This window comes from Theropithecus gelada, chromosome 1, assembly GCF_003255815.1.
Source record: "Theropithecus gelada isolate Dixy chromosome 1, Tgel_1.0, whole genome shotgun sequence".
NCBI lineage: Eukaryota > Metazoa > Chordata > Mammalia > Primates > Cercopithecidae > Theropithecus > Theropithecus gelada.
In genome coordinates, this window is record NC_037668.1 from 62,630,372 (window position 1) to 62,657,688 (window position 27,317).

General features: G+C 40.4%; 2 protein-coding genes across 6 annotated transcripts in view; both read right to left on the reverse strand.

Moving 5' to 3' along the window:
• Nucleotides 1–1,338: 1,338 nt before the first annotated feature.
• TMEM35B (transmembrane protein 35B) lies at nucleotides 1,339–5,646 on the reverse strand. 2 transcript variants are annotated; one of them, XM_025354168.1, is made up of 4 exons: nucleotides 4,721–5,646; nucleotides 3,290–3,470; nucleotides 3,132–3,179; nucleotides 1,339–1,924 (listed from the first exon to the last, which is right to left on the reverse strand). In XM_025354168.1, the coding sequence occupies exons 1-4, from the start codon at nucleotides 4,823–4,825 to the stop codon at nucleotides 1,749–1,751; spliced, it is 510 nt and encodes a 169-aa protein (XP_025209953.1). In that variant the 5' UTR covers nucleotides 4,826–5,646; the 3' UTR covers nucleotides 1,339–1,748. The 2 variants fall into 2 exon arrangements, with proteins under 2 accessions (XP_025209953.1, XP_025209963.1); XM_025354178.1 differs by lacking the exon at nucleotides 3,132–3,179.
• Nucleotides 5,647–5,694: 48 nt separating this feature from the next.
• ZMYM6 (zinc finger MYM-type containing 6) overlaps nucleotides 5,695–27,317 on the reverse strand; it is a 46,520-nt gene continuing 24,897 nt past the window's right edge. For 3 of the 4 annotated variants that reach the window (XM_025354154.1, XM_025354147.1, XM_025354139.1), the window contains 5 exons: nucleotides 26,774–26,921; nucleotides 24,699–24,839; nucleotides 23,537–23,574; nucleotides 12,034–12,187; nucleotides 6,525–8,475 (listed from right to left, as the gene is read on the reverse strand). In XM_025354154.1, coding sequence (XP_025209939.1) covers nucleotides 6,644–8,475; nucleotides 12,034–12,187; nucleotides 23,537–23,574; nucleotides 24,699–24,839; nucleotides 26,774–26,921 — 2,313 coding nt within the window. In that variant the 3' untranslated portion in view covers nucleotides 6,525–6,643. Of the gene's footprint in view, nucleotides 8,476–12,033; nucleotides 12,188–23,536; nucleotides 23,575–24,698; nucleotides 24,840–26,773; nucleotides 26,922–27,317 lie in introns of all 4 variants that reach the window. The other variant, XM_025354129.1, reaches the window with a different exon arrangement.

Sequence of the window (27,317 nt, forward strand, 5' to 3'; positions counted from 1 at the left end):
TTCAGTTTTCAAATAAGCTAGTAAGTGACAGAAACCATTGTCTACTTCCTCTTCTTCCTTGCTGACCAGTGTGGGTAAATCTTAACTAGTGTAAGTCCATTATGGGAATTCCATTCTCCTGCCAGTGATTAGGAATGGAAATGGGACATAGTTCTGCCCAGTGAAATCTACGGGAAAATCTAGGGTCTTCTAAAGCACCCTTCCTCTCTTTTCACCTTTCAGTATTATAGCAAATGTACTATCTGGAGCTGCTGCAGCTATTTTGCAACTCTTAGGGCAACAGCCAATACACTGACAGCAGCAGAGCAGAAAGTTTAAAGAATGTTGATTCTTGATGCCATCATTAGGCAAATTAACCAACATTGAAACTGAAGGGGTTATCTCTGAACCTCTTACATGAGAGAAAAGGTTTCCTTATTGTTTTGACATTACCATTTATTTAGCGTAATCTATCTATCCTTACTATAGGCAGACTGCACCACCATGTTTTCGGACTCAAGAATAAAAAAAATCCAACTGAGAGCGTCACCTTGCCTGAGGTTCACTAGTCAGAATGGGAATTAGCATTTTGTAGTGAACATGAAATGGAATAATAGAGACTTCTTTTACACCCTCAAAGCAATCTGTAGGCTGATAGCTAGAATATTTGCATAAGTGAACTGTTTCTCACTATGATCCCTCATGGGAGGTACATCACTTCCCAAAAGCCCACAGCCCTGCCTAGCTAAGATAAAGATGGTGGTGACATAATAGCAGATGCCCTAACGTGTTGTCCACTTTTTCCCCAAGAACTGTCACACATATGCACCCTTCCTACCCCCAAGGACCTCTGGGATTCCTCCCAGGCTTTGGGCCCTGCTGTACCACTCAGCATTTCACGGAGTTGGCTGCCCCTCACCTCCATGTAGGTGTCAAGGAACACTGGACTGGGTGCCACACATCACCACCAGAGCTTGATTTCAGGTCCTGTCAAATGACTCAATGCCAACCTGCTAGCTCTGCAAATCTAATATGTCAGAGAAAAAAAGGAGTGGGAGGGAATCTCTAATGTGGCTCAAAGGGCATAGGCAGAAGCAAGTACTTAAAGTTCTGCCATACAGAACTTGTACATTTTAAATATGTATTAAAAGCCTTAAAAATATGCATGTGTTTTGAACCAGCACCCTTACTTCTAGGGGAAGAAAATAAGTATGCAAAAGAGATTTACTGTGAGGCTTACAATAGCAAAAAATTGAGAAAAACCCAAATGTTCCTCGTGGGGGGTGAAATACATTATAGTACATCCTTACAATGGAACACTATGCAGCCATTAACAGCAATGAGGCAAAAGAGACAAGAAACAGTGTTATAGTTTATAAGGTTTTAAAAGGAGGGAATAAAATAGGATATATGGTTTTATTTTCATTTAAAAAAATATGTATCTGCTTAAAGGCACAGAAAAAAGTTCAGAGGTATACTAACACCAAGGCATTATAAGTGGTTATTTGGGGCATCAGAATTTTGGTTGATTTAAATTTCTTTTCTGCTTATTTTGTATTTTCGTATGACATGAGGAATGTTAATATGCATAACATGTACTCCTCACAAAAGAGTAGTAAAGCTAAAAAGAGAAAGTAGGGCCAGGTAGGCAAAATGTCTCTTTCAACACTGGCTGACCCTGGATATTATACTGGTAACAAGATGACAGACTCTGTGTTCTACCATATTTCTGCTGTGACAGCTGCACGGCATAAAGAGGCAGAGATGCTCTACTTCCAGGATTCCTTGAATGTACTTAGAGTCTTCTTCCTAGTGGGTCTGACCACCTTCTTAGTCTGGGCTAAGAGCTGGCCGACATTCAGCAGCAGCAGGAACCCCAGGCAGACGATGGCCGGGATACAGGTGCTTAGTGACTCTTTTAGAGCTGCCAAGGTGAAGATAGCCCCTGGAATGGAAAGTGAGGTCCCTGAGGCTCCTTGGGAGAACCCAGGAGATCCAGGAGCTCAGGGCTCTCCAGTTTAAGCTGATCCACTCCAGCCCAAGCCCTCCCATTAAACACCCTCACCACTCCCAATGTGCATTACCAAAACTAACTGCATTCATCTCTAGCCTCCTGGAGAAAGCAGGACCAGGAAATTAGAAGCCTCTTGAACAATAGCAGTGGCAACAGTTGCCCCTCTCGGAGGACAAGAAAGAAACAGAAATGACCCAGCAAAATAGGGCAGTGGCTAGAGTGGATAGATTTTAGGAAAAAAATCTCCCTGATCCTTCTTTCTTTCCTCTTTCTTTTTTTCTTTCTTTTCTCTTTCTTTCCTTTCTCTCTTTTTCTTTTTTAAGGCAGAGTTTTGCTATGTCACCCAGGCTGGAGTGCAATAGCATGATCTCCTGCCAGCCTCCTGAGTAGCTGGGCTACTGGGTTCTGGGTACTGGCTTCAAGTGATTCTCCTGCCTCAGCCTCTTGAGTAGCTGGGATTACAGGCGCCCACCACCACACCCGGCTAATGCTTGTTTAGTAGGGACGGGGGTTTCACCATGTTGGTCAGGCTGGTCTCGAACTCCTGACCTTGTGATCCGCCCACCTCGGCCTCCCAAAGTGCTGGAATTACAGGCGTGAGCAACCGTGTCTGGCCCCTTCTCCTTTCTTAATCCTACATCTACTAAGATTAAGATGGAGGGAAGGACTAGCCTAGCGGCTGCTGGTTGGAAGTATGGGAAAGATCTGAAAATGAGAGAAGCTCCAGAGATGGAAGCAAGCCTGGTAGTGGTGGCAGCAATGGTAACAGATGCCAGGGCATATAGAAGAGCCTGAAGATATCTGGCCTTTGAAGCAACAGCTGTCTTTGTACATCAGCAGTTCCTGTGGGCAGAGCTACTGGTGGCGGCGGGGGGGACTCCCTCGGGAAATTCTCTGCCTTCCTGTTCAAGGTTCTCCAGCTTCCCTGCTCTCTACACCAATCTGCCAGACACATACATCAAATGGCAGCTGCTCCTCCATCCCCTCATCCCAGAAGTGGGTGTGTGGAGGAAGGAGCAGAGGCACTGAACTTGCAATACATCTTCACAAGGGAATACCATGCAGCCATTAGAATTGAGGAGGTAGAAGGTACACTTAACATGTGATAATGTTCTAGCATATTAAGTTTAAAAAGTACCTGTGCTAGTTTGAAGACCATGGAAACTGTAGTACAGCAGGAAGTGCTCTTGATCCCAGAGAAAAAAGAAGGGTGGCAACAGTAAGGGGCAACAGCCAGGTCTTTCCATCATCCTCCCCCAGAAAACCCCATTTTCTCAGGCCGGTTGGCCCCCTTACCCATCATGAGCAGAATCAAGAACAAGTTACTGATCTCTTGCAGCATCGGTGGGCCCATGGCCAGCAGCAGCCCAGCCAGCAGTTCCAGAAAGCCCACAGCTATTTGGTAGTTCAGGGGATCTGGCTGGTAGCCAAATACCTTCAGCGGGAACACCTCAGCAAACTGCACGAACAGGGCGTTCTAGGGGTGGCAAGGAATGCCTGTCAGCCTCATGCTCACCAAGGATGAGCTCCCCAGATGCTCCATGGCATATCTATGCCTGTGCCCTCAACTCCCCAGAGAAAAGAACTACTACTGTAGGTCAGGTCCAGGCCTGAGGTCAGCCTGGAGGGGAGAGGGCTGCCCTGTGGCGCTGAGCTTTGGAATCAGGAAACAGGCTCCATGTTCCAAGTGGTAGAGAGAGAGATTTTCTCACTAGACCTCTCGAGAGATTACAACCCAGGCCAAATCCCAGGAGGAGGGGGCTGGGCTTGGCTCCCTAGTGCCAAGGCCTGGGAAATGCCACAGTTTGTTTCTTTGTGCCTGGCCTGGTTTCTCTTAAGGCTGTTGTACACGGAATATTTGGAGGTGGGGAGGAGTTAGGTGGGCTCAAAGTGACTCTTCTTGTCAAGGCAGGTCCACCCCTGAGCCAAATGGCAACTTCACCCTTACTTTCGGGGTTACTTTTTCCTGTTCCCACTCCTCAGCTCTACCTCCCCTCCTCAGCTCTGCTGGGCAGCAGCTCTTAAGCTATCGTCTCTGGGGATGTATCCAGGCCTTGGAGAGAGATGCCAGCAGGGGTCTACAAGTCTAGCTCTTTTGAGGGACTGGGGAGATTGGTGAACAGGAAATGAAAGCTTTCCCGTGAGTCTGGAACTAGACAGAAGGCTGAAAGACGACTTCAGGGCCTCCCTCTCAGGCTTCCAGGAGAGGCTTCCCTTTCTGGGTTCCGAGTTAGGAGTGACTAGTTTGTGTTCTGCTTCCTGACTAGATGTGCAACCTTTAGCAGATATACTCGCCCTTCAGGGCGGGCTTCCTTCCCTGCAAAGCCAGGATTACTACACCCCAACCCCACGAACCTCCCGAAAACTGAAGCAAACGGCGAAAAGGGGAAGACAGCGCGGAGTGAGCTCATTTTCCCGCTGCATCATCCTCTCCCAGGGTCCGGGAAGTGGGGAGGAGGGTCCTCCTAAGGCTGTAGATTTGCCTGGGGCCACCAATGCTCAGCAGGAAGGGGAGGTTCTGTCCCCTTCCGTCTAGGGAAGATCCAGAGAACTCGAGGAACTCCCCAGGAAGGACCTGCGCCTCAGTCGAAAGCCAGGCGCTTTCCCCCATCTCCAGCTGAGCCTCGGAAGCCCGAAGGCAGCCTGCCGGGCCGGCGGGAGCGGCGGGGCGGAGCACACGCCTCCGCGGGCCCGATCCCCGGCCGCCCGCCCGCCCGCGCCGCTCACCATCCGCTCCGAAACTGGAGCCGAGATCTCCGAGAGCTTGGCCAACCCCACGAGCGCGAAGAAGCCGCCCAGCAGTACACGCAGCACCGACAGCAGAAGCTCCATGGCCGCGCTCCCCGCACCGTGGGTTGGCCCCGCCGAAAACCCGCCTCTGCCGCCGGCTCATTTCCTCCCTCCCTGGGGCGGCCGGAAGAGTCGCCTGAGCTACCATCCCCCACCCTCCAGGGGGTCGCGAGGCTGCAGCACTGGAGCAGGGCGCCCCCATCCTACAGGTGGGGACACTTGAGGACCACTGGCTCGTAACTGACTAAACCGACACCTTTGGATTCAGGGAGTGTTTCCCAGCCAGTACGGAGTGCTGGCAGACATGCATGGGTGTCTGGGTGCGGCTCAGCTACCATCAAAAGACCCCGGGGCTTCGTTCCTGCCTGTGCCATAGTAGCTGTGGGATCTGAGCTGTCACCCGACCCCAAAGGGTCTCGGTATCTGCATCTGTATACGGGGAAAACTCAGTTCTCCAGAGTTTGTAACAGGCCTAGCACAGTGCCTGCACATGTAAGAGCTCAGAAAGTTATTTGTAAATTAGTAAATTAATTTATAAAATTATAATAAATCAAAAACCATTAATTATTAAATAAGTCTCTTTTCTATCTTTGCCTGAGGTGTCTTTTCCCTCTAATTTATCTCAGCTGAGGCTGAAATGTGAAAGGTGTTTGAAAATTCAGATACTTGCAGCCATGGATAGAGAGACTTTCACTGAACCAAGCCCTACAGTCCACTCCTGGCCCATTTGCTCTTACCTGGAAATCTGTCTAAAGCTGGGATGGGCAAACCATGGGCCAAATTTGCCCAGCTGTCTGATTTTTTTCCATGCTTCTCCCCTTCCCCCAAGCTAATAATGTTTGTTTACATTTTTATGATAAAAACTTTTTAAAGAAGCTTGTGTGACATAGGAAAATTATATGAAATTCCTATTTCAGTGCTCACGAATAAGTTTTATTTAAACACAGCCACACTCATCTGCATATTGTCTGTGGCTGCTTTTGCACTGCAACTGCAGAATTGAGTAGCTGTGACAGTATGGCCTGCAAAGCTGAAAATATTTACTATCTGGCTCTTTATTTTAAAAGTTTGCTAAGCTCTGGTATATTAGGCCAGAAAGCCCCCAAGCAGGGGTCTCAAACCCCCCTACTGCTTCCATTTATAGTTACCCAAGCTGCTTAGATCTGTCTTTTTCCAGCTGGGCATAGTGGCTCATACTTGTAATCCCAGCACTTTGGGAGGCCGAGGCAGGTGGATCACTTGAGGTCAGGAGTTCGAGACCAGCCTGACCAACATGGTAAAACCCCATCTCTACTAGAAAAATACAACAGACAGGTGTAATGGCACATGCCTTGTAACCCCAGCTACCCAGAAGGCCAAGGCAGGAGAATTGTTTGAACCCAGAAGGCAGAGGTTCCAGTGAGCCGAGATCATGCCATTACACTCCAGCCTGGGCAACAAGAGCAAAACTCCATCTCAAAAAAAAAGAAAAAAAAAAAAAGATCCATCTTTTCCACCTACTCACAACCTTGCTGGGGTAAGTAGCTGGTTGGCTGGAAGACTGAAATGTTCCACTCGCTTCTAAAGGCCAAGCTGTTTCAACATTCAGGTTGTGCTGTTACATTATAAACTGGGCCTCTCATTACCTTCAGTCTTTGTCACTAGTCCAAATTTAATGAAATAACTAAATTTTCTACCCTGGATTATAATTATACATAATTACTTATAAAAATCATAATTATTAAATTCCTCAACAAAAAGGGAAAAATTATTAAAACATTTAATCACTGAAAACACAAATCCACATTAGGAAATTATCTTTTAGGATACTTATACAAAACACGAGATTATTGACTTCGCTATTAAGCAATGTGCATATTGCTACTCTTTTTCCTTCATTAATTTTTCTATCCTTGGAATTAAAGATGTGACTGCAAGTCTTAGGGCAGGGCCAGAAACCAACAGATTTCTTTGTTTTGACTCAGTCAAAGCTGAAAAGGCAGCATCACATAAATAAACAGTTGAAAAGGGTAATAAAAATTTCATTGCCCTTTCATGGAGTTCTGGGTAACTTGTCTTTGCATTTATCCAAAACTGAGTTACAGACACTGATTTAAATACTGATTGTAATCCTAAATCTGAAGATAGCTGTGTTAGCTTTTCTTCTTCGAAGTCGGTGAGATTATTATTTTGGTGATTCATAAAAGGGTTAATTATCCACAAATTTCCTGAACGCAAGTCTTGTTCTGGTGGAAAACAGTCACTGAACACTTGAGAAAGTCCTTCCAGGTGCTCAAAAATAATCCTTGTGATCTCTGTCATATTTAAGCCTGATGAATTTGAGAATTCAGAAAATGAAGGGAACATGTCATAGTCATTCTCTTGTGTGCGCTTCAACCACATTTTTAACTTTCTCTTAAATACATCAATTTTATTACACAAATTGAAGAAAGTAGTCAAAGTTCCTTGGAGACTTAAATTTAATTCATTTATAAGTGAAAATATATCTGATAAGTAGGCCAGCTTTGCAACCCATTCCTCATCATGAAAATACTTGGTCAAATCTGAATGCTTTTGACTTAAAAATATTTCAATCTCATGTCGTAATTCAAATAATCTTTTTAACATTCTCCCTCTTGATATCCAACGTACTTCAGCATGAAGCGGTAAACTCACATGCTCAGATCCCATCTCTTCACACAAAATTGTTAACATACGTGAATTCAATGCATTGCTCTTTATAAAACTTAGAATTTGTGCTGACTGCAAAAGAATTTTATGTAAACATGGAGACAACTTTTCTGCCACTAAACGTTCACGGTGAATAAAACAATGTGTAAATGCTGCTGTATTCATGGCAACTTCTTGAATTTTTGCTTTTAAACCAGAATACCTGCCAGTCATGCTTGCAGCCCCATCGGTACAGAGACCAACACAATGTTTCCAATTCAGAGATTTACTATCAATATATTTATTTATTAGTTCAAATATTTCAAAACCAGTTATTCGAGTAGGCATTTCAATGCAAAATAATAATTCTTCTTTTACATCACGACAATCATAATCAATGAAACGAATATAGCACAAAAGAAGTGTGATATCTGAGATTTCTGATGACTCATCTATCTGCAGGGCAAACCACTTTGACTCTCTGACCTTTTGAATCAGCTGGTCTTCAATGTCTGCAGATAGTTCGTCAATCCTGTGTTGAATTGTAACATTAGAAAGTGGGATAGTTTTCATTTTGTCTCCAGCACTTGAACCCAAAACTTCTGAACACATTTCTACTAAATATGGTTTAATTAATTCTTCAGCAATGGAGAATGGCTTCTTGCTTGCAGCAGTTTGGAAAGCAATTAAATAAGAAGCTTTCACAAGTGACTTTTCAACTAGTAAACACTTTTTTATAGAACTATTTTGACATTCCATTTCTAGAGATTTTTGTTCAAAAAAATCTACTGGTTTGTTTTCTAATTCTGAATGTTTTGTCTTCAAATGATGAGAAAGATTTGCTGGCTTCATGTTTTCACTGGATAAGATCTCTCCACAAATGACACACTGTGGCCTTGGTGAACTTTCTTTTGATCCAGGACAGATAATAAAACCAACTTTTAAATATTCTGTATCGTAAGTCTGGAAAAAACCTAATCTTTTTTTCTTTGAAGGTGGAGAATCAAGTTCTGCATCATTTTTTTCATTAGGCATAGGTAAATCTGAATGAAATATTTGAATCACTGTTATTTTCAAGAACAAATAAGCAATGCTCCTTATGTATCTCCCCACACATTTAAAATTCATATTTTGTTACTATTTCTATTTATCAAAAGAATGCACTGATAAAAGTTTAAGCACAAATCATAATATTTCCAGTGATGCCACTGACAACTGAATTTCTCCTTTGCCCAAAGCTTGATCACTAGCTATAATAAAACTGTAGGATGTGATACACGTACAAGTAATCCCAAGCACCCAATAGGTTATTGAAATGAGGGCGAAGACCACAGTACACATCAAATTAACAATAAACTTTTTGGCTGGGCACGGTGGCTCACACCTATAATCCCAGCACTTTGGGATGCCAAGGTGGGTGGATCACTTGAGCCCTGGTATTAGAGACCAGTCTGGGCAACATGGCAAAACTCCATCTCTTAAAAAAAAAAAAAAAAAAAAAAAATTGGCTGGGGACAGTGGCACACGCCTATACTTGGGTAGCTAAAGCAAGAGGATCACCTGAGCCCAGGAGGTTGAGGCTGCAGGGAGCCAGGATCACGCCACTGCACTCTTGAGACTGTGTCTCAAAAAACAAAAAAAAAAGAATAAATTTTTTATTGGTGAGTGACACTGGTATCAAAAAAATTTTTAAAGAAAAAGAAAAAAAAGGCAGGCATGGGGCTCACACCTGTAATCCCAGCACTTTGGGAGGCCAAGGTGGGCATATCACCTGAGGTCAGGAGTTCGAGACCAGCAAGGCCAACATGGTGAAACCCCCTCTCTACTAAAAACACAAAATTAGCCAGGCATGGTGGTATGTGCCTATAATCCCAGTCACTTGAGAGGCTGAGACAGGAGAATTGCTTGAACCCAGGAGGCGGAGGGTGCAGTGTGCTGAGATCACGCCATTGCACTCCAGCCTGGGAGACAAGAGCGAAACTCCATCTCAAAAAAAAGAAAGAAAAGGAAGAAAAAGAGAAAGAAAAATAATGTTTTACTTGAAACAATCCAGAAAAAAAAAATATTTAAAAAAGGTAACATTTCATTAATCTAGATGAAGACTATACTAGTGTTGACTGTACTGTATACTCAACCTTTCTGAATTTTGATACTCAGTGTCAGTGAGGTTGTAGAGAAATGGATCCTCCTGAACACTGCTGGTTGGAGCATACATTGATGTGACTTTTCAGGAGGGCAATTTAGGCAACAGGTATCAAAAGCTTTTAAGAATAGATGATAGGCCAGGCACAGTGGCTCATGCTTGTAATCCCAGCACTTTGGGAGGCTGAGGCAGGCGGATCATGAGGTCAGGAGTTTGAGACCAGCATGGCCAACACAGTGAAACCCGTCTCTACTAAAAATAAAAAAAAAAAAATTAGCTGGGCGTGGTCACGGGTGCCTGTAATCCCATCTACTTGGGAGGCTTGAGGCAGGAGAATCGCTTGAACCCGGGAGGTGGAGGCTGCAGTGAGCCGAGATCGCACCACTGCACTACAGCCTGGGCGACAGAGATAGACTCTGTCTCCCAAAAAAAAAAAAATCGATGATAGTCTTTGAATCAATAATTCCACTGATTAGGATTTATCCTAAGGACATAATTAGGCAAGTGGACAAAGATCCATTAACATAGCTTAACCCAACATTGCTTATAATATAAATATCTAAATTTCCAATTTTACGGAGTTGGTTATATTATATACACTGAATTCTATTTTAAGAATCTCATACCCAGGTAACAAAACTGCACATGTACCCGCTGAATAAAATAAAATAAGATAAAATAAAATAAACATAATAAAATAAAAATTGGAAAAAAAGAATATCGATGTATATTTAAATTTACATTGATGTGGAATAATGTTTCCAATGCAATGTCAAATGAAAAAATAATTTCAATTGTTAGAAAACAATTCAAGATTTATTATTTTAAAAAAGATGGAGTTTCACTCTTGTTGCCCAGGTTGGAGCACAATGGCGTGATCTTGGCTCACAGCAACCTCTGCCTCCCAGGTTCAAGTGATTCTCCTGCCTCAGCCTCCTGAGTAGCTGGGATTACAGTCATGTGCCATCACGCCCGGCTAATTTTGTATTTTTAGTAGAGATGGGGTTTCACCATGTTGGTTAGGCTGGTCTCAAACTCCTGACCTCAGGTGATCCGCCCATGTTGGCCTCCCAAAGTGCTGGGACTATATGCATGAGTCACCGCGTCCGACCGACAATTCAGTATTTAATCTAGAACTCAAAACATAAGCACGCACGCGCGCACACACACACACATAGATGCCCACAGATCCTTCAGTACTCTCCATGTGTGAATGTTTTTTAATATAAATTCAAGTACAAAGAATATATTGTTTTAATAGGAATATAAATTTCCTGAGGAAGGAAAACAGGATTCTCCTTGACTTCTACCAAAATAAAGGTACCCTACATAAAAACTTACTACTTGTTGACAGACTAAGCTTTTAAATACAGCGTATTCTATGAAGTAAAATTATTATTAAAAACAAAAATCAGGCTGGGGGCAGTGGCTCATGCCTGTAATCCCAGCACTTTGGGAGGTCGAGGCAGGCAGATCACCTGAGGTCAGGAGTTCAAAACCAGCCTGGTCAAAGTGATGAAACCCCGTCTCTACTAAAAATACAAAAATCAGCCAGATGGCTGGGTGCGGTGGCTCAAGCCTGTAATCCCAGCACTTTGGGAGGCTGAGACGGGCAGATCATGAGGTCAGGAGATCGAGAGCATCCTGACTAACATGGTGAAACCCCGTCTCTACTAAAAAAATACAAAAAACTAGCTGGGCAAGGTAGCGGGCGCCTGTAGTCCCAGCTACTCGGGAGGCTGAGGCAGGAGAATGGCGTGAACCCAGGAGGCAGAGCTTGCAGTGAGCCAAGATTGCGCCACTGCACTTCAGCCTGGGCGACAGAGCGAGACTCCGTCTCAAAAAAAAAAAAAAAAAAAAAATTAGCCAGGTGTGGCGGCAGGCACCTGTAATCCCAGCTGCTCAGGAGGCTGAGGCAGGAGAATCACTTGAACCCAGGAGTTATAGGGAGCCAAGATCGTGCTATTACACTCTAGCCTGGGCGACAAGAGCGAAACTCCATCTCAAAAAAAAAAAAAAAAAAAAAATCAATGCTTTAGGCACAGTAGACTATTAAATCAATTGAAAATCTAAGGGGTAGTTGGATTAAAAGTAATACTTTACAACTTTTTCAAATATAAGCTCAAACAATTTTCACGGTCATCAATACCTCAGATAAATTAGTTGTACTGTTAGCAACTGACAATTGAATTTGCAGTATTTAAAAAAAAACAGGTTAAATCATTAGTGCTTTCAACTAAAACTATATGTTAGTAATTATAACAGCTTGTTATAATAGCTGGTTATTAGTGTTAATAATTATGAAAGCAATAAATTAAGTATTTAAAGTATGTGAGCCAAGAAAAGGAATGTTTTCACATTTAAGAATCTGTCAATTATTTTCTTTCCTTTTTTAAAAAACAGAAACAAACAAGCCAGAAAACAAGCTTTGTACATGGGAACACACAAGAATACATACCTGTCTGACATTCTTTGTGCTGTGTATGTGGTTTGCAAGAAGTGGCCTTGGTCTGTGTGACGGGTTTGCAAGATATGCCTTTGTTCTTTAAAAGCCTGGAAGGCTGGGAAGATTGGGAAGATGGAAATTTCATGGCCTCTGCCTGTGTACTTTCCTAGTTAAAAGCAAATTCAGAAACCGCAGAAATATTTTTTTTTAGTATCTTATCACTGACTATAATTGCTATCAATTGAAAGTTGATATACATCAGGAGAAATACAATTCCTCTGAAAGAGTGGTTGCAATAAAAAAGTCACCTTGGAAAATACACACAGATTCCTACTTCTCCCAATCAGCATTAGTTTAATTTACTGATTTTAAAAAATATTTATAAACTATAAATATATATTTATAAACTATAAATATAAAATTTATAAATATATATTTTTTAAATAAGTATGATCAAAACAATGAAAACAATTGTTAATCTTGCTGATTAGGACAATTGGCTACTCAGAAAAATTAGATCCAACCTCAGACCATACACAAAAATACATTCCACATCAATTAAAGATCTCAGAAAAAAAAAAAAAAAAAAAAAAACCCAAAACTAAAGTCACTAGAGAACTTTCAAATAACCAGATCACAAAGTATAACCAGATCACAAAGTATTCTTTTCTTTTTTTTTTTTTTTTTTGAGACAAGAGTCTCACTCTGTCACCCAGGCTGGAGTACAGTGGCACAATCTCGGCTCACTGCAACCTTCGCCTCCCAGGTTCAAGCGATTCTTGTGCCTCAGCCTCCTGAGTAGCTGGGACCACAGGTGTGCACCACCACGCCCAGCTAATTTTTTGTGTTTTTAGTAGAGACAGTGTTTCACCATGTTGGCCAGGCTGGTCTTGAACTCCTGACCTCGTGATCCACCCACCTTGGCCTCCCAAAGTGCTAGGATTACAGGCGTGAGCCACCGTGCCCGGCCGGGATCACAAAGTATTCTTAAATAAAACACAAAAGAGTCAATCAAAGTAGAAGGTTGATACATCTGAGTACCTCAAAATTTAAAACTGCTCAGATGATCCAGGATAATCTCCCTATTTTAAGGTTAGCTGATTAGTAACCCTAATGCCATTTGCTACCTTAATTCACCTTTGCCACGTAATGTAATATATTCACAGATTCCGTGGACAAGGACATGGACATCTTTGGAGGGGGCTACTATTCTGCCTATCATAATAAAGCTCTTAAAAAGTAAATTTTTTTGATCAAAAATAAAAACTTCTGTAAACAAAGGTCTTTACAAAACAAAGTTACAGGACAAACAACAGAGAGGAAGAATGTACTTAAAACATGTGTATTCACTCAGTATTTATTTCCTGAATGTTTACTACAAGCCAGGCACTGTTCTAAGCCCTGGAGATACAGCAGAAAACAAGACAAAGTTCTGCTCTTATGAGCCTTACATTCTAGAGGAAGGCACAAACAATAAACAAGTAAAACAAATAATATATAATTCTAGGTAGTGATAAGTGCAATGAAGAAAATAAAGCAGCGTACAGGAATGGAGAGTGATGGCATGGAGGAGGGGCAATTTCAAAGTAAACATCTGAGCGGAGATCTTTTGAATTATTCAAAAAAGTAAGCCATGCAAAGGCCTAAGGTCAGAAGAGTTCAGGCAGGAAGACTATAGGTGCAAAAACCCTGAAGTGGGAGAAAGCTTGGCATGCTTTAGAAACATCAACAAGAACAAGACTGAAAGACAGTAAGCAGCGGGAGAATGATACATTTGGAGAAGTAGGCAGAAACTAAATTGTATAGGATCTGGAAGGTCTCAGTTAAAAACAAAATTACGATTGTATTTTAAATGTTGATGGGAAGCCATTGGAGGTTATATTTAAATTTACTTTAAACAGAAGTAATACATAAACTCAGTGCAAAATTCAAAAGGTATGGAAGTACTGCGTTGGTGCAAAAATAACTGTCGTTTTTGCAATTAAAGTAATATATACACGAATGACTGCCATCTACCCAGACTCAATCTTGAACACAACCACTGTTCCCAGTTTCTTATACAGTTGTTCCCCCTTATCTGCTGGGAATATGTTCCAAGACCCCCAGTGGTTGCCTGAAACCATGGATCATACCGAACCCTATATATACACACACATATGTATATACGTGTAGATATGTATACATATATGGATATATACATATATCCATAATATATCCATATATGATATACACATATCCATATGTATTATGGATATATATGCATAAAATATATGTATATACTATATATGTATACATATATACACACACAGATATGTATGTGTGTATATATAATTCCAGGTAGTGATAAGTGCTAAGTGTGATATATAGACACACATATATGTATATAGGGTTTAGTATGATCCATGGTTTCAGGCAACCACTATGTTGCCTGAAATATGTATACAGGGTTGTATATACATATACAATATATGTATATTATATATGTTGTATATGTATATACATATACATACACATATGTATATGTATATCTGTATACATGTACATACACATACGTATATGTATATGCAACATATAGGCAACATATATGTATATATGTTGTATATAGGGTTCTATATATACACACTATATTTTTATACATATATACCTATGATAGTTTTATTTATAAATTAGGCATAGTAAGAGGTTAACAGTAACTACTAACGAAATAGAAAAATTATAATATACTGTAATAAAAGTTACGCGAATGTACTCTCTCTCAAAATATCTTAATGTGCTGTACTCATCCTTCTTGTGACCTGATAACTGAGATGGCTACTGACTAGTGATGGGTAGTATACACAGTGTGGATATGCTAGACAAAGAGATGATTTACATCCCAGGTAGAATGGCATGATACTTCATCATGCTACTCAGAATGGCACACAATTTAAAACTTATGAATTATTTCTGGAATTTTCCATTTCATATTTTCAAGCCACAGATAGGCGGTACTACTATATATCCTAGAGATGGTCTATGTAATTAAACAAAGTTGCTTCTGAGTGTAGCCTATTATCATCAAGATTCAGAATCTTGCTCTTGTCACTTAGTAAACTATCTTCGAGGTCCATTTACACAACATTGTATAAATAACAGCTTGCATAGTATTCCATTATTAAATGTACCAAAAGTAATCTGAAGAATCCCTGATGAACATATCTAGGATGTTATAAATCTTTTACTGTTATAAACAATGCTACAATGAGTATGTTTAGACCTAAATTAATTCTACATGTGCTAGTTTATCTACAGAATAAAGTCTTAGAAGTGTTGTTGGTGGGTCCCGAATACATAATGTTAATTCTGATGGTACTGCCACATTGCTCTCCATAGACCTTATATCAAATTATGTGACCATTCTCAACAGATGTGGGCCTTTCCCAGTATCCTAGTCAATAGACTATTGCCAAACATTTTGTTATTTCTCAATACGTGAAAAATTATTTTACTTTAGTGTAGTTAGGTATTTTTCACGTGTAAGCATTATTTGTAGTCCCTCTTCTGTGAACTTTCAATTCATATTAATTACCATTTTCCTTTATCTTTTCAAAAAAAATTCTATGCATGTTTAACAGATGTGCCAAAAAATTCAAAGATTCAAATAATACACAATGAAAAAATAATTTTCCCTTTTAAAATTCTCCCCTAGTGATTCAATTATCCTTAGAGGCAACCACTATTACCCATTTATTAGTTGTCTTCCAGAGATAGTCTACACATATATATAAGTGTGTGTGTGTAGCACAAATGGCACCATGTTACACAATTTTGTGTCTTTTTTCACTTATGATATTTGAGACTCCTCTATGTATGCATATACTGAGCTGCCACATTCTTTTTTAACAACTGTGTAATATTCCATTGTTAGGGATATATACTTTGTTCAGTTTTAACTACAGCCTCAACAAGGCCACTATGTATGCCTGGACAGCAACTCCACGTGCCAGGCCATATAAATAGGTGTGAAATTCAAAAAGGGTACATTTCAGACCCTGCCCACGTAGAGCTATTTTTTTCTAATTCACACAATAACTCAAGAGTGAATACACTACGGCCCTGACCACTGGTGAAATAATTAGGTTGTTTTCAAGCTTCTGCTACTACAAACAATGCTATGATTAAAATCCTTGTACATGCTTCATTTCATAAATGTACAAAATGTATCTGAAACATAAATGCCTAAAAATGGAGTTCCTGGGTAAATGGTAGTTAAAATTTTAACAGGTTCTACTAAATTGCCCTCTGCAGCACTTTTATCAATTTATACTTCTACTGGCAATAAGAATACCTTAGCAGCGTTACCCATCATTTTTCTTTGCCAATCTGATTAAACCATAGTTCTAACCAGCATTTCTCTCATTTTGAAGTTAAATATCTTTGCATATGTTACTTTTGCCCACTTTCCTACCTGCATTTAAAATGATTCACAGAAGCTCCTTGGGGATTTTTTGTTTTTGTTTTTGTTTTTTGAGACAGTCTCGCTCTGTCACCCAGACTCAAGTGCAGTGGCGTGATCTCAGCTCACTGCAACCTCTGCATCCCGGGATCAAGCAATTACCACCAGTGCCTTAGCCACCTGAGTGGCTGGGATTACAGGCGTGTGCCAACACACCCAACTAATTTTTGTATTTTTAGTAGAGACAGGGTTTCGCCATGTTGGCCAGGCTGGTCCTGAACTCCTGCCCTGAGAAGATTTGCCCACCTTGGCCTCCCAAAGTGTTGGGATTACAGGCATGAGCCGCCGCACCTGGCCCATAGAAGCTCTTTACTATTTAAAAAAACTAGATTTTTGTAACATGAGTTGTATGTAACCTTTTCATTTTGTCATTTGTCTTTCGATTTTGAAATATGGTTGAATTTCCCCATTGATTCTTTTATGGCTTCTGGGTTTTGTGACATATTTAGAAAGACTTCTACACTGTTAAAATTTTTTCCTATATTTTTCTGACTACATACTTACAATTTCTTAGGTCTTTCTCCATCTGAACTTTATTTTGGTCTAAATTGTGAGGTACAAATCTATATTTTCTTTCATGTGTCTACTCAGTTGTCACAACATTATTTATTAAATAATCCATATTTTTCCTATTGATCTGAAATGTCACCTCTATCATTACTAAATTCCTATATATTAAATATATGTTTGGGTCAGGTGCTGTGGCTCATGCCTGTAATCCCAGCACTTTGGGAGGCCAAGGTGGGTGAATCACGAGGTCAGGAGTTCAAGACTAGCGTGGCAACGATGGTGAAACCCTGTCTCTACTAAAAATACAAAAATTAGCCGGGCATGGTGGCGCGCACCTGTAATCCCAGCTACTAGGGAGGCTGAGGCAGAGAACTGCTTGAACCTGGGAAGCAGATGTTGAAGTGAGCCGAGATCACATGACTGCACTCCAGTATGGGCGACAGGGCGAGACTCTGTCTCAAAAAAAAAAAAAAAAATGTTTGGGCCTATTTCTGGATTTCTCTTCTACTGAGCTGTCTGTCTGTTCATGCACCAGTACCAACTGTTTTAACTACGCAGCTTTATATCCGTAGTTTTCCTATAATTTCAGTATGTGGAAACTAGCTCTTTGCCTTCTTTATTCTTTTCAGAATTTCATTGAAGGTTTTTCAGCAGAGGAATGACATGATCTGATTTGGGTTTTTAAAAGACCATTCTGGTAACAGTGTAGAGAAAAAACTGCAAAGGACAAAAATGGAAGCAGGAAGACAGATAGGTCACTGCAATAATCCAAAAGAATGATGATGCTCAGACTAAAGAGGTGGTAATGGAGGTGGTAAGAAGTAGGGATCACTGAAGAGAAGTCTGGGGGGATAAAAGGGTTCTGTTTTAGATATATTATTTGAGATGGCTGTTAATCATCTAAGTGTAAATGTCAAGTCGGCAGCTGGATACATGAATCTGGAGCTCAAAGGTCAGGGTAAGAGAAGTAAATCTAAATAAATCTAGAAGGAATCAACCACCATCTAGGTGGTATTTAAAACCACAGGACTGGGCCAAGAGAAATGGCTCACACCTATATCCTAGCACTTTGGGAGGCTGAGGCGGGAAGATGGCTTGAGTCCAGAAGTTTGAGACCAGCCTGGGCAACATAGTGAGACCTCATCTCTACTAATAATATACAAAGTTAGCCAGGCATGGTGGCATGCCGCTGTGGTCCCAACTACCAGAAGGCTGAGGTGGGAGGGCCTCTCAATCCCAGAAGGTGGAGGTTGCAGTGAGCTGAGATCATGCCACTGCACTCAAGACCCTGTCTCAATCAATCAATCAATCAATGAAACCACAGGACTGCATGAGTTCACTAAAAGTAATGTAGACTGAGAAAAGGGCCAAGTATGATGTCCTGGAAGTTGAATGAAGAAAGTATTTCAAAAAAGGAGGACAGAGTAACTGTGTTAAATACAGTAAATTGACTACCAGATTTGGCAAAATAAAGACTGATGGCAATATTGACAAGAACAGTTTCAATGCAATGGTGCAGACAAAAGCCTGACTGGAGTGACCTAAGGAGAGATAACAGATAAGGAGGCAGAGGCGGCAAAAACAGGCTACCTTTAGAGGAGTTTTTCCATAAAGAGAGCAGAGAAAAGGGATAGTTGCTGGAGGGCCATGGTGTTAAAAAAGGATTATTCTCAGATAAGATGTAGGACTGCGTATTTTTGTGTTGATGAAAATAATTAGTTGAAAAGGGGAAAAATCCAGATTATAGAGAGACCACCTAAAAATCATTAAGAAAAAGATAATTCAACACAAAAATGGGGAAAAATTAAAAACAGGAAATTAAAGAAAATTCAAATGACCAAAAAACAGAAATATAAGCAAACCTACTGGTAATGTGACACACAAAATAAGACAACAATAAGATACCACCAAGCAGATTGGAAAAAAAGTTTAAATCTGACAACATTAAATGATGGTGAGGCTGTAATATATGGGTACAGTCATAACTGTTGGTAGGGATAAAAGTTGGAACAGCCCTAAAAATGAAAATGCTCTTTGACCTAACAATTCCACTCTTCCATTTCTACACATCTACACACACAGAAGGAGATATATACAAGGATATTCACTGTAGCAGATATTTTTATTTATTTATTTATTTATTTAGAGACAGGGTCTCACTGTGTCACCCAGGCTGGAGTGTAGTGGTGTGATCTCAGCCCACCGCAGCTTTGACCTACCTCCTAGGCTCAAGCAACCCTCCCACCTCAGCCTCCTGAGTAGCTGGGACTACAGGAATGCACCACCACACCCAGCTAATTTTTTGGTATTTTTTATAGAGATGAGGTTTCATCATGTTGCCCAGGCTGGTCTCAAACTCCTGGACTCAACTGATCCTTGGCCTCCCAAAGAGCAGGGATTACAGGCGTGAGCCACCACACTTGGCCCCAGAGATTTTTTTTTTCTTTTTTTTTTTTTTTTGAGACAGGGTCTCACTCTGTCACCCAAGCTAGAGTGCAGTGGTGCAATCAAGGCTCACTACAGCCTTGAACTCCTGGATTCAGGTGATTCTCCCATCTCAGCCTCACAAGTAGCTGGGACTAGATGCACTTGCCACCACCTCGCTAATTTTTTGTATTTTCAGTACAGATGGGGTTTTGCCATGTTGTCCAGGCTGGTCTCAAACTCCTGAGCTCAAGAGATCTGTCCACCTTGGCCTCCCAAAATGCTGGGATTACAGACATGAGCCACCGTGCCTAGCTGCAAAGATTTTTAATAGTGAAAACCTGGAAACGATCTAATGTTCATCAATAGGGCAACGGATAAATAAAATGTGGTACCTACAGGCAAAATATTACTATAATCAACAGGAATGTACCAAACCTACTCAGTATCAACATGGATAAATATTTTTAAAAACAATATTAAATATTTTCCATGGATCTGTAAATATGAAAGATTACAAGACCATCTAAAAGAACACACACTAAACTCATAATAGTAGTTGCTTCCAGGGATGTAAAAAGGAGATGAACTGGTAGCAGTGATTAATTTTTTAAAGAAGAGAAAAAGGTAGGGGAAAGAAACTGAGCAAATAAACCAAATCTAACAATGGTTAATTCTGGATGGTGGGAATATCATAGAGCAGGGGTTGGGAAACTATGGCCTGTGCACCACGTCCAGCCCACCATCTGTTTTTGTAAATAAAATTTTACTGGAACATAGCCACGCTCACTCTTTCATGTATTATTTATGGCAGCTTCTGCACTACAATGGCAGAGGTGACAGAGTCTACAGTTGCAACCATAGAGCCTGCAAAGTCTAAAATATTTACTATCTAGACTTTTAAAGGAAAAGTTTGCTGAGTTTTACAGATTTTCCTCTTTGTAGTTTCTGTATTCTTCACCTTTCCCAAAAATTTAAAACCATTTAAGTAACTTGAGGGAGATTCACAACAAAGTTCTCAGAGAAACCAAGAAAAGATTCTAAAACTGTCAGGTTTTTGTTTTTTGTTTTTTGTTTTTCATGTTGTAAGAGCACTACATTATTTATTATTATGCTTTTTATAGACTAAAGTAAAAATATTAATCAAACCTATTCTGTAACATAGTTTAAATGACTGGTGAATTATAGAAATACTCCACATAGGGGCCGGTCACGGTGGCTCACGCCTGTAATCCCAGCACTTTGGGAGGCCAAGGCAGGTGGATCACGAGGTCAGGAGATCGAAACCATCCTGGCTAACACAGTGAAATCCTGTCTCTACTAAAAATACAAAAAATTAGCTGGGCGTAGTGGCGGGCGCCTGCAGTCCCAGCTACTCGACAGGCTGAGGCAGGAGAATGGCGTGAACCCGGGAGGCAGAGCTTGCAGTGAGCTGAGATCGGGTCACTGCATTCCAGCCTGGGGGACAGAGTGAGACTCCGTCTCAAAAAAAAAAAAAAAAAAAACAAATACTCCACATAGGAAAAACATATATAGGGCAGCTACATGAAATATGAGGTATAGGTTCCTAAAAAACTAAATAATTCAAAACTAACATAATTCAAGACTAATTATCTCATATACATAGAGGAAAGAAGCATTCTCAGAGTACATAAATCTATAATTAATATAGAATGTTTTTATGAATACATGTTAATACTAATATATAATAATACATTAATATCGTGATTATACAATTGTGTGGTTAATAATTAATGTACAACATAGTGATTTATTATGTAATTTTAAAATATAATTTAATGCACAATACATAATATTCAAATAAATACCAAGTTAACTTAATGACAGTTCATTATCTAATGTGGTATGCTGCTTGAAAATAATTAAGGAGAAATTACTATCATCTTCCAATAACACAAATAATGAGAGGGTTACGAGACACTAAATTAGGACAAGCTATCTCTCCACATTTCAGTGAAGGCTGGTCTGATTCCTTGGAAGACTTTTGCTAAAGAATGAATCTAATGTAGCTTGAGAGTTTTTCTTTTTCTTTTTTTTTCACTGAGGATTTCTTGGTATGCAGACACATTTTTCATCTTTAGATTTGCCACCACGAACAGCAATCCACATTTAGCTCACCTTCAAAAATAGTAATTGCTGCTGAAATATGGTCAAAAGCCTATGGCAGTCACTTTACTGTCAGTTGTGCCCAAGGCCCGGCTTGACTGCTAGGACCCTCTTCCAGCTGCTTTTATTTTTCTAATTCTAGCAAGACTTCCTTTATTAATCCATGGGGAACAACCCAAGCAAATATTCAATATCCTCTTCAGGAACTCTATGCAAATCTACCTTCTGTTCTACTTGCACAGATTCCTTATTAGCAGGTGTTATGTTGTTATGTTGTCTTCCAAGTTAAAGCCGCTTTAAATTATGGTAAGGCTGAAATGTTTTGATAGCTTTGGAGTTAGCAGATACAGCTTGCCGGCTCATTTTTATATTCCTAAAACCTTGGTGAGCTTTAAAATTGGAAAGCCAGCCATGACTTGTAGTAAACCTTTTGTCTCACTGTCACCTCTTTTCAAATCAAAATCAGAATACTCATGCCTTAGCATAGATGATAGATTGCCCTCAGGGGTGCATTATGGCAGCATTGATCTTGCAACTTGTGTTACCAGAACTTTTTCCATTTATTCCATTATCAATGCCTGGTTATAATTTTTGTGAACTAAGAGGCATACCTGCTTTAATACTGCTTTCGGTTTTTTGAGCACTACCACTAATATTCTGCAGGGTACACTCTCCTAAATTAATAGCATGAGATATCACAGCAGTGGTTTGGTCATCTTCATAGATTTTTTTATCACATCTAACTTTTGTTCTAAAGTTATTAAATTTGGGGCACATTTTTTAGCACTAGCACCACCACTTAATATAATGGCATTTATATTATATGATATGATATGAAAAAGAGTTTTAATTATCTCAAGAGCAAATTTAAGACAGCAGCACAAGCTGGGCGCCATCGGGTCATGCCTGTAATCACAACAGCTTGGAGGCTGAGGCGGGAGGATCACTTGAGGCCAGGAGTTTGAGACTAGCCTGGGCAACATAGCAAGACTGAGACCCTATCTCAACAAAAGAAAAAAACAAAACAAGCTGGGCGTGGTGGCAGACACCTGTGGTTCTAGCTCCTCAGGAGGCTGAGGTAGGGGATTGCTTGAGCCCAGGATTTCAAGGTTGCAGTGAGCTATGATCATGCCACTGCACTCCAGCCTGGGCAACAAAGCAAGACCCTGTCTCAAAAGAAAAAAAAAAAAAAGGGCATAACAGTCATCAAAAACATTAACCCAAGAACTGATACAGTATCATGTGATACTAATAAAGAATGATGGGAATTTTGTTTTCCTGCTAAAGTGATGCTGATACAAGGCAACAATGCCATAATTTGCAGTCAGCCTGCCAGACTTGAAAGTATGCATTTCTTGAATATTTCTTTTAATTTTGAGAAGTCTCACAATATTTCAAATTTGAGACATAAAGTGAAAGTCTAAATGTATTTTTACTTTGCACTATTTTCAGTCTCACATAATTCAAAGTTGCATAAAACAGGACTACACTGAACTTTCGAAACTTAAAAGGAAAATACTTGAATATAGTAAAAGAGAAAAATAATGTCGTTTTGTTATTTCCAACCAAGTAGAATTAACAAGAATTTAAATAAATTAAAGAACCTGAATATAAATAATAAAATAAATCAAGAATGCATTCTTACTAATGATCTAAGATTAAACTGTAAGATTCAAAACAAAAGCGCACAATATATCACTCCACTTTTTTAAAAACTAAGCTTGCCACTATGAACAGCAATCCACGTTTACATCATCTTCAAAAACAGTAATTGTTGCTGAAATATGGTCAAAAGCCTATGCCAGTCACTTTACTGTTAGTTGTGCCCAAGACCTAGATTAATGACTAGGACCCTCTTCCAGCAAAAAGAAAAGTATTCGGATATATTAGAATGCTATATCCAAAGTGAAAATAAGCCCAAGTGGCATTATCAAGAAAAGTATTAACAATCAAACTCACATCTTGAATGATCTTTGCTGCCTCTTTAGAAACTGCACCTGTTGTAAATTAAAATAAACATTATTATCCTTAGAATATACAGAAGTAAACACTGAAACTGAGAAGTTACTTTCCTCCCATTAAGCTGGGCTAGAGTCTAAACCAGAATTTCTCAGAAACATGGTACAAGGAAACTGCATCAGTATCACCCAGGGTGCTTAATATTGGTAAGGACTCATGGGCCCCAACCCCATCCAACTGTATTAGAATCTCTGGCAGTAAAGGAGTAGGAATATTAAAATAATTTGGGCTCCTAAAAAAATATCACTTCCTGGGGAGTGTCTCTGAACCTTCTATGGCTCAAGAGCCTGCCTGATTAAAAAAAAAAAAAGAAAAAAAATTAGCCCGGTGTGGTGGCCTGTAATCCCAGCACTTTGGGAGGCCAAGGTGGGAAGCCAGGAGCTCCAGACCAGCCTGGTCAACATGGTGAAACCCCATCTCTACCAAAAATATAAAATTATCTGGGTGTGGTGTCAGGCACTTGTAAACCCAGCTACTCAAGAGGCTGAGACAGAAGAATTGCTTGAACCTGGGAGGCGGAGGTTGCAGTGAGCCCAGATTGCACCATTGCACTCCAGCCTGGGTGACAGAGTGAGACTCCGTCTCAAAAAAAAAATTAAAAATTGAGAAAACAAAAATAAAGACACTTCCTTTCCCATCCACACCACCTTCCTTGCTACCCACTCCCCTGAGGCGGGGGTGGGGGGGCGGCGGGAGGGGGTGCATGTTCCCCTACATCACATAAAGAAAGGTATTACCAGTAAGAAGTACTGGCCAATGGCTCACACCTGTAATCCCAGCACTTTGGGAGGCCAAGGCAGGTGGACCACCTGAGGTCAGGAGTTTGAGATCAGCCTAGCCAACGTGGTGAAATCCCGTCTCTACTAAAAATACCAAAATAGCTGGGCATGGTGGCAGGTGCCTGTAATCCCAGCTACTCGGGAGGCTGAGGCAGGAGAACTGCTTGAGCCCAGGAGGCAGTGGTTGCAGTGAGTTGAGATCGCGCTATTGCACTTTAGCCTGAGCAACAAGAGTGAAACTCTGTCTCAAAAAAAGAGAACTACTTAGGCTAGACAACACTCACTTCTATGGCTTAGCCAAATGTCATTATATCAAGTCATACCTTTTAAAACACTGTTAGTGTTCCCTGTAGATAAGGTAGCAGGTATTTTTGCCAATGACACCACACTGGTTATAACTGGTGTTGTATCTTTCCTTGCAGAAGGGAGCTCCATCACAGCAGTTTTCACTTTAGAAATATTTACTGATTAAAATAAAAAGTTAAGACCTGGAATAAGCAAAAGGGTCTCTCTCTCATACACACTCATACTCACACACAAAACCCTGTTTAGTAACTAGGTTTTCAAGAAGCAATACAAATATCTGATTCTGTGTAATGTTAGGTTGGGTGACTCTGGTCAGATTAGTGTTCATTAGGACTTAAAGAGAGTCCAATTCTATAAAATTATAAACCTCAAATGACATTTAACAGGTAGAAATACAGGTGTTGGATACAGTGGCACCAGCCTGTAATCGCAGCTACTTGGGAGGCTGAGACAGGAGGATCACTTAAGACCAGGAGTTCAAGACTAACCTGGGCAACATAGCAAAACCTAGTCTCAACAACAACAACAACAACAAAAAGGTATTAGCTTCAGGATTCACTGGGCTGTTCTATTAGTAACTATTAAAACTCCTAGACCTAAGCGTGCATCAAAAAAAAACTTAACATGACAATTTTTATAAATAAGTTAATGAAGGAGCTGTCCAACCCCATAACACTGGTTTTCTTAACCCATATTATAAAATGAATATTCTACTACCAACTTGACTGGTTCTGGGGAATGGAAGGCTAACACAAAAGATTAGTACAAGGCATTTATGATTAAGGTAATCATTAATTAGGCTGCAAAGGCAGGCAATGGCCAGACTGCAAGGAGCCAAAGCTCTGTCAATTAGGTAGCACTCCAGGCTTTGATCAGAGAACATAATACCAAGCGGCTTTTTTTCTTCTGAGAGGCAGAATATCGTTCTATTGCCCATGCTGGAGTGCCATGGTGTGATCTCGGCTCACTGTAACCTCCGTCTCTCGGGTTCCAGTAATTCTCATGCCTCAGCCTCCTGAGTAGCTGAGATTACAGGCACACACCACCACACCTGGCTAATTTTTGCATTTTTAGTAGAGATGGGGTTTCACCATGATTACCAGTCTGGTCTCGAACTCCTTGCCTCAAGTAATTTGCCCGTCTCAGCCTTCCACAGTGCTGGGATTACAGGTGCGAGCTACCGCGCCCGGCTACCAAATGTTTGTAATCTAATACTGAGAAAGAAATATTTAGGAGAGCTACTTTATGAATACACCATGGATCTGTCTACTCACCTGAATATTCTGACCACATTAGCTGTCCTACTTGCAAAATTATTTTATTCTTAGCCAGGATCAACTTTGCTACCCATGTAGAACCGGTCTATTTTGTATTTTCTGAGATAATTAATGTGTTGTTCTTTTCTTCTTGCCTATAAGCAAGCTCTGAATGAAATTTTACACTAGTCACAGCAACTGTATTAACTATACTCTCCCTTTGTTTGCCCTGATTTTCTATTTTTATTTCTGGTTTATGAACTAAATAGTATATATCCCTAGTTTAAGTTATTTATGGACAGATACATTCAATCAAAAGCAATCAAATACAAGTTTCCGGCCGGGCGTGGTGGCTCACACCTGTAATCCCAGCACTTTGGGAGGCTGAGGCGGGTGGATCACGAGGTCAGGAAAAATTAGCCAGGCTTGGTGGCTGGTGCCTGTAGTCCCAGCTACTCGGGAGGCTGAGGCAGGAGAATGGTGTGAACCCAGGAGGCGGAGCTTGCAGTGAGCTGAGATTGCGCCACTGCACTCCAGCCTGGGCGACAGAGCGAGACTCCGTCTCAAAAAAACAACAACCAAAAAAACAAGTTTCTTATAAAAATTAGTGCAGATACATTATTGGCCTTTTGCTGTGCTTGACTATCAGAGCAAAAAGTATTATAATCACTTTTCCCTCAAGGGGAAATCTTAAAGACTTCTTAAAGAAAAATTTAAGGAAATTCAGGCTATTTGAATCCAATGAAATTTTGTTTTTATTATATTATTTATAACTGTGTGTGCTGATAGTGTCCTAGCACTGACATAAAAATCCCATTAGCTAAGTTTAATTTTACCTTTATTTTGTGGAAGAGAGTCATTCATAATTTGCTGATGACAAAACTCCAAGACACAAAATAGGTTACAGAAATGTTTAATGTTGCCTCGCCACTTTATGGACTCACTTAGTTTACCCTGTCGTTTACAACCATCACACTTGGCCATCTGAGAAAGAAACGTTGGACAAGATAGGCTTAAAACTATAAAATAATGAAAAGATAACATTAATCATAAAAAGAGGCACTATGAACACAGGATATATGAGTCAGTTGAGACTACAAAATGTAAGGTTCTTACCTTAAAATACTGATTTTATTTAATTCTTTGTTTTATATAGATGCCCTAAATCAAGATAATATAAAAATTGTGGCCAGGCATGGCAGCTCACATCTGTAATCCCAGCATTTTGGGAGGCCGAGGCAGGCGGATCACAGAGTCAGGAGTTCAAGACCAGCCTGACCAACATGATGAAACCCCATCTCTACTAAAAATACAAAAATTAGCCGGGCGCGGTGGCACATGCCTGTAATCCCAGCTACTCAAAAGGCTGAAGCAGGAGAA

What these genes read in the sequence shown, in the direction of transcription:
- TMEM35B (XM_025354168.1), bottom strand. Translation starts at nt 4,825, where the DNA reads ATGGAGCTTCTGCTGTCGGTGCTGCGTGTACTGCTGGGCGGCTTCTTC. An exon ending in CTCCAGTTTCGGAGCGGATG is followed by an intron (nt 3,471 to 4,720) that starts GTGAGCGGCGCG and finishes TGCCACCCCTAG; the next exon opens with AACGCCCTGTTCGTGCAGTT. An exon ending in CTTGATTCTGCTCATGATGG is followed by an intron (nt 3,180 to 3,289) that starts GTAAGGGGGCCA and finishes TCTGGGATCAAG; the next exon opens with AGCACTTCCTGCTGTACTAC.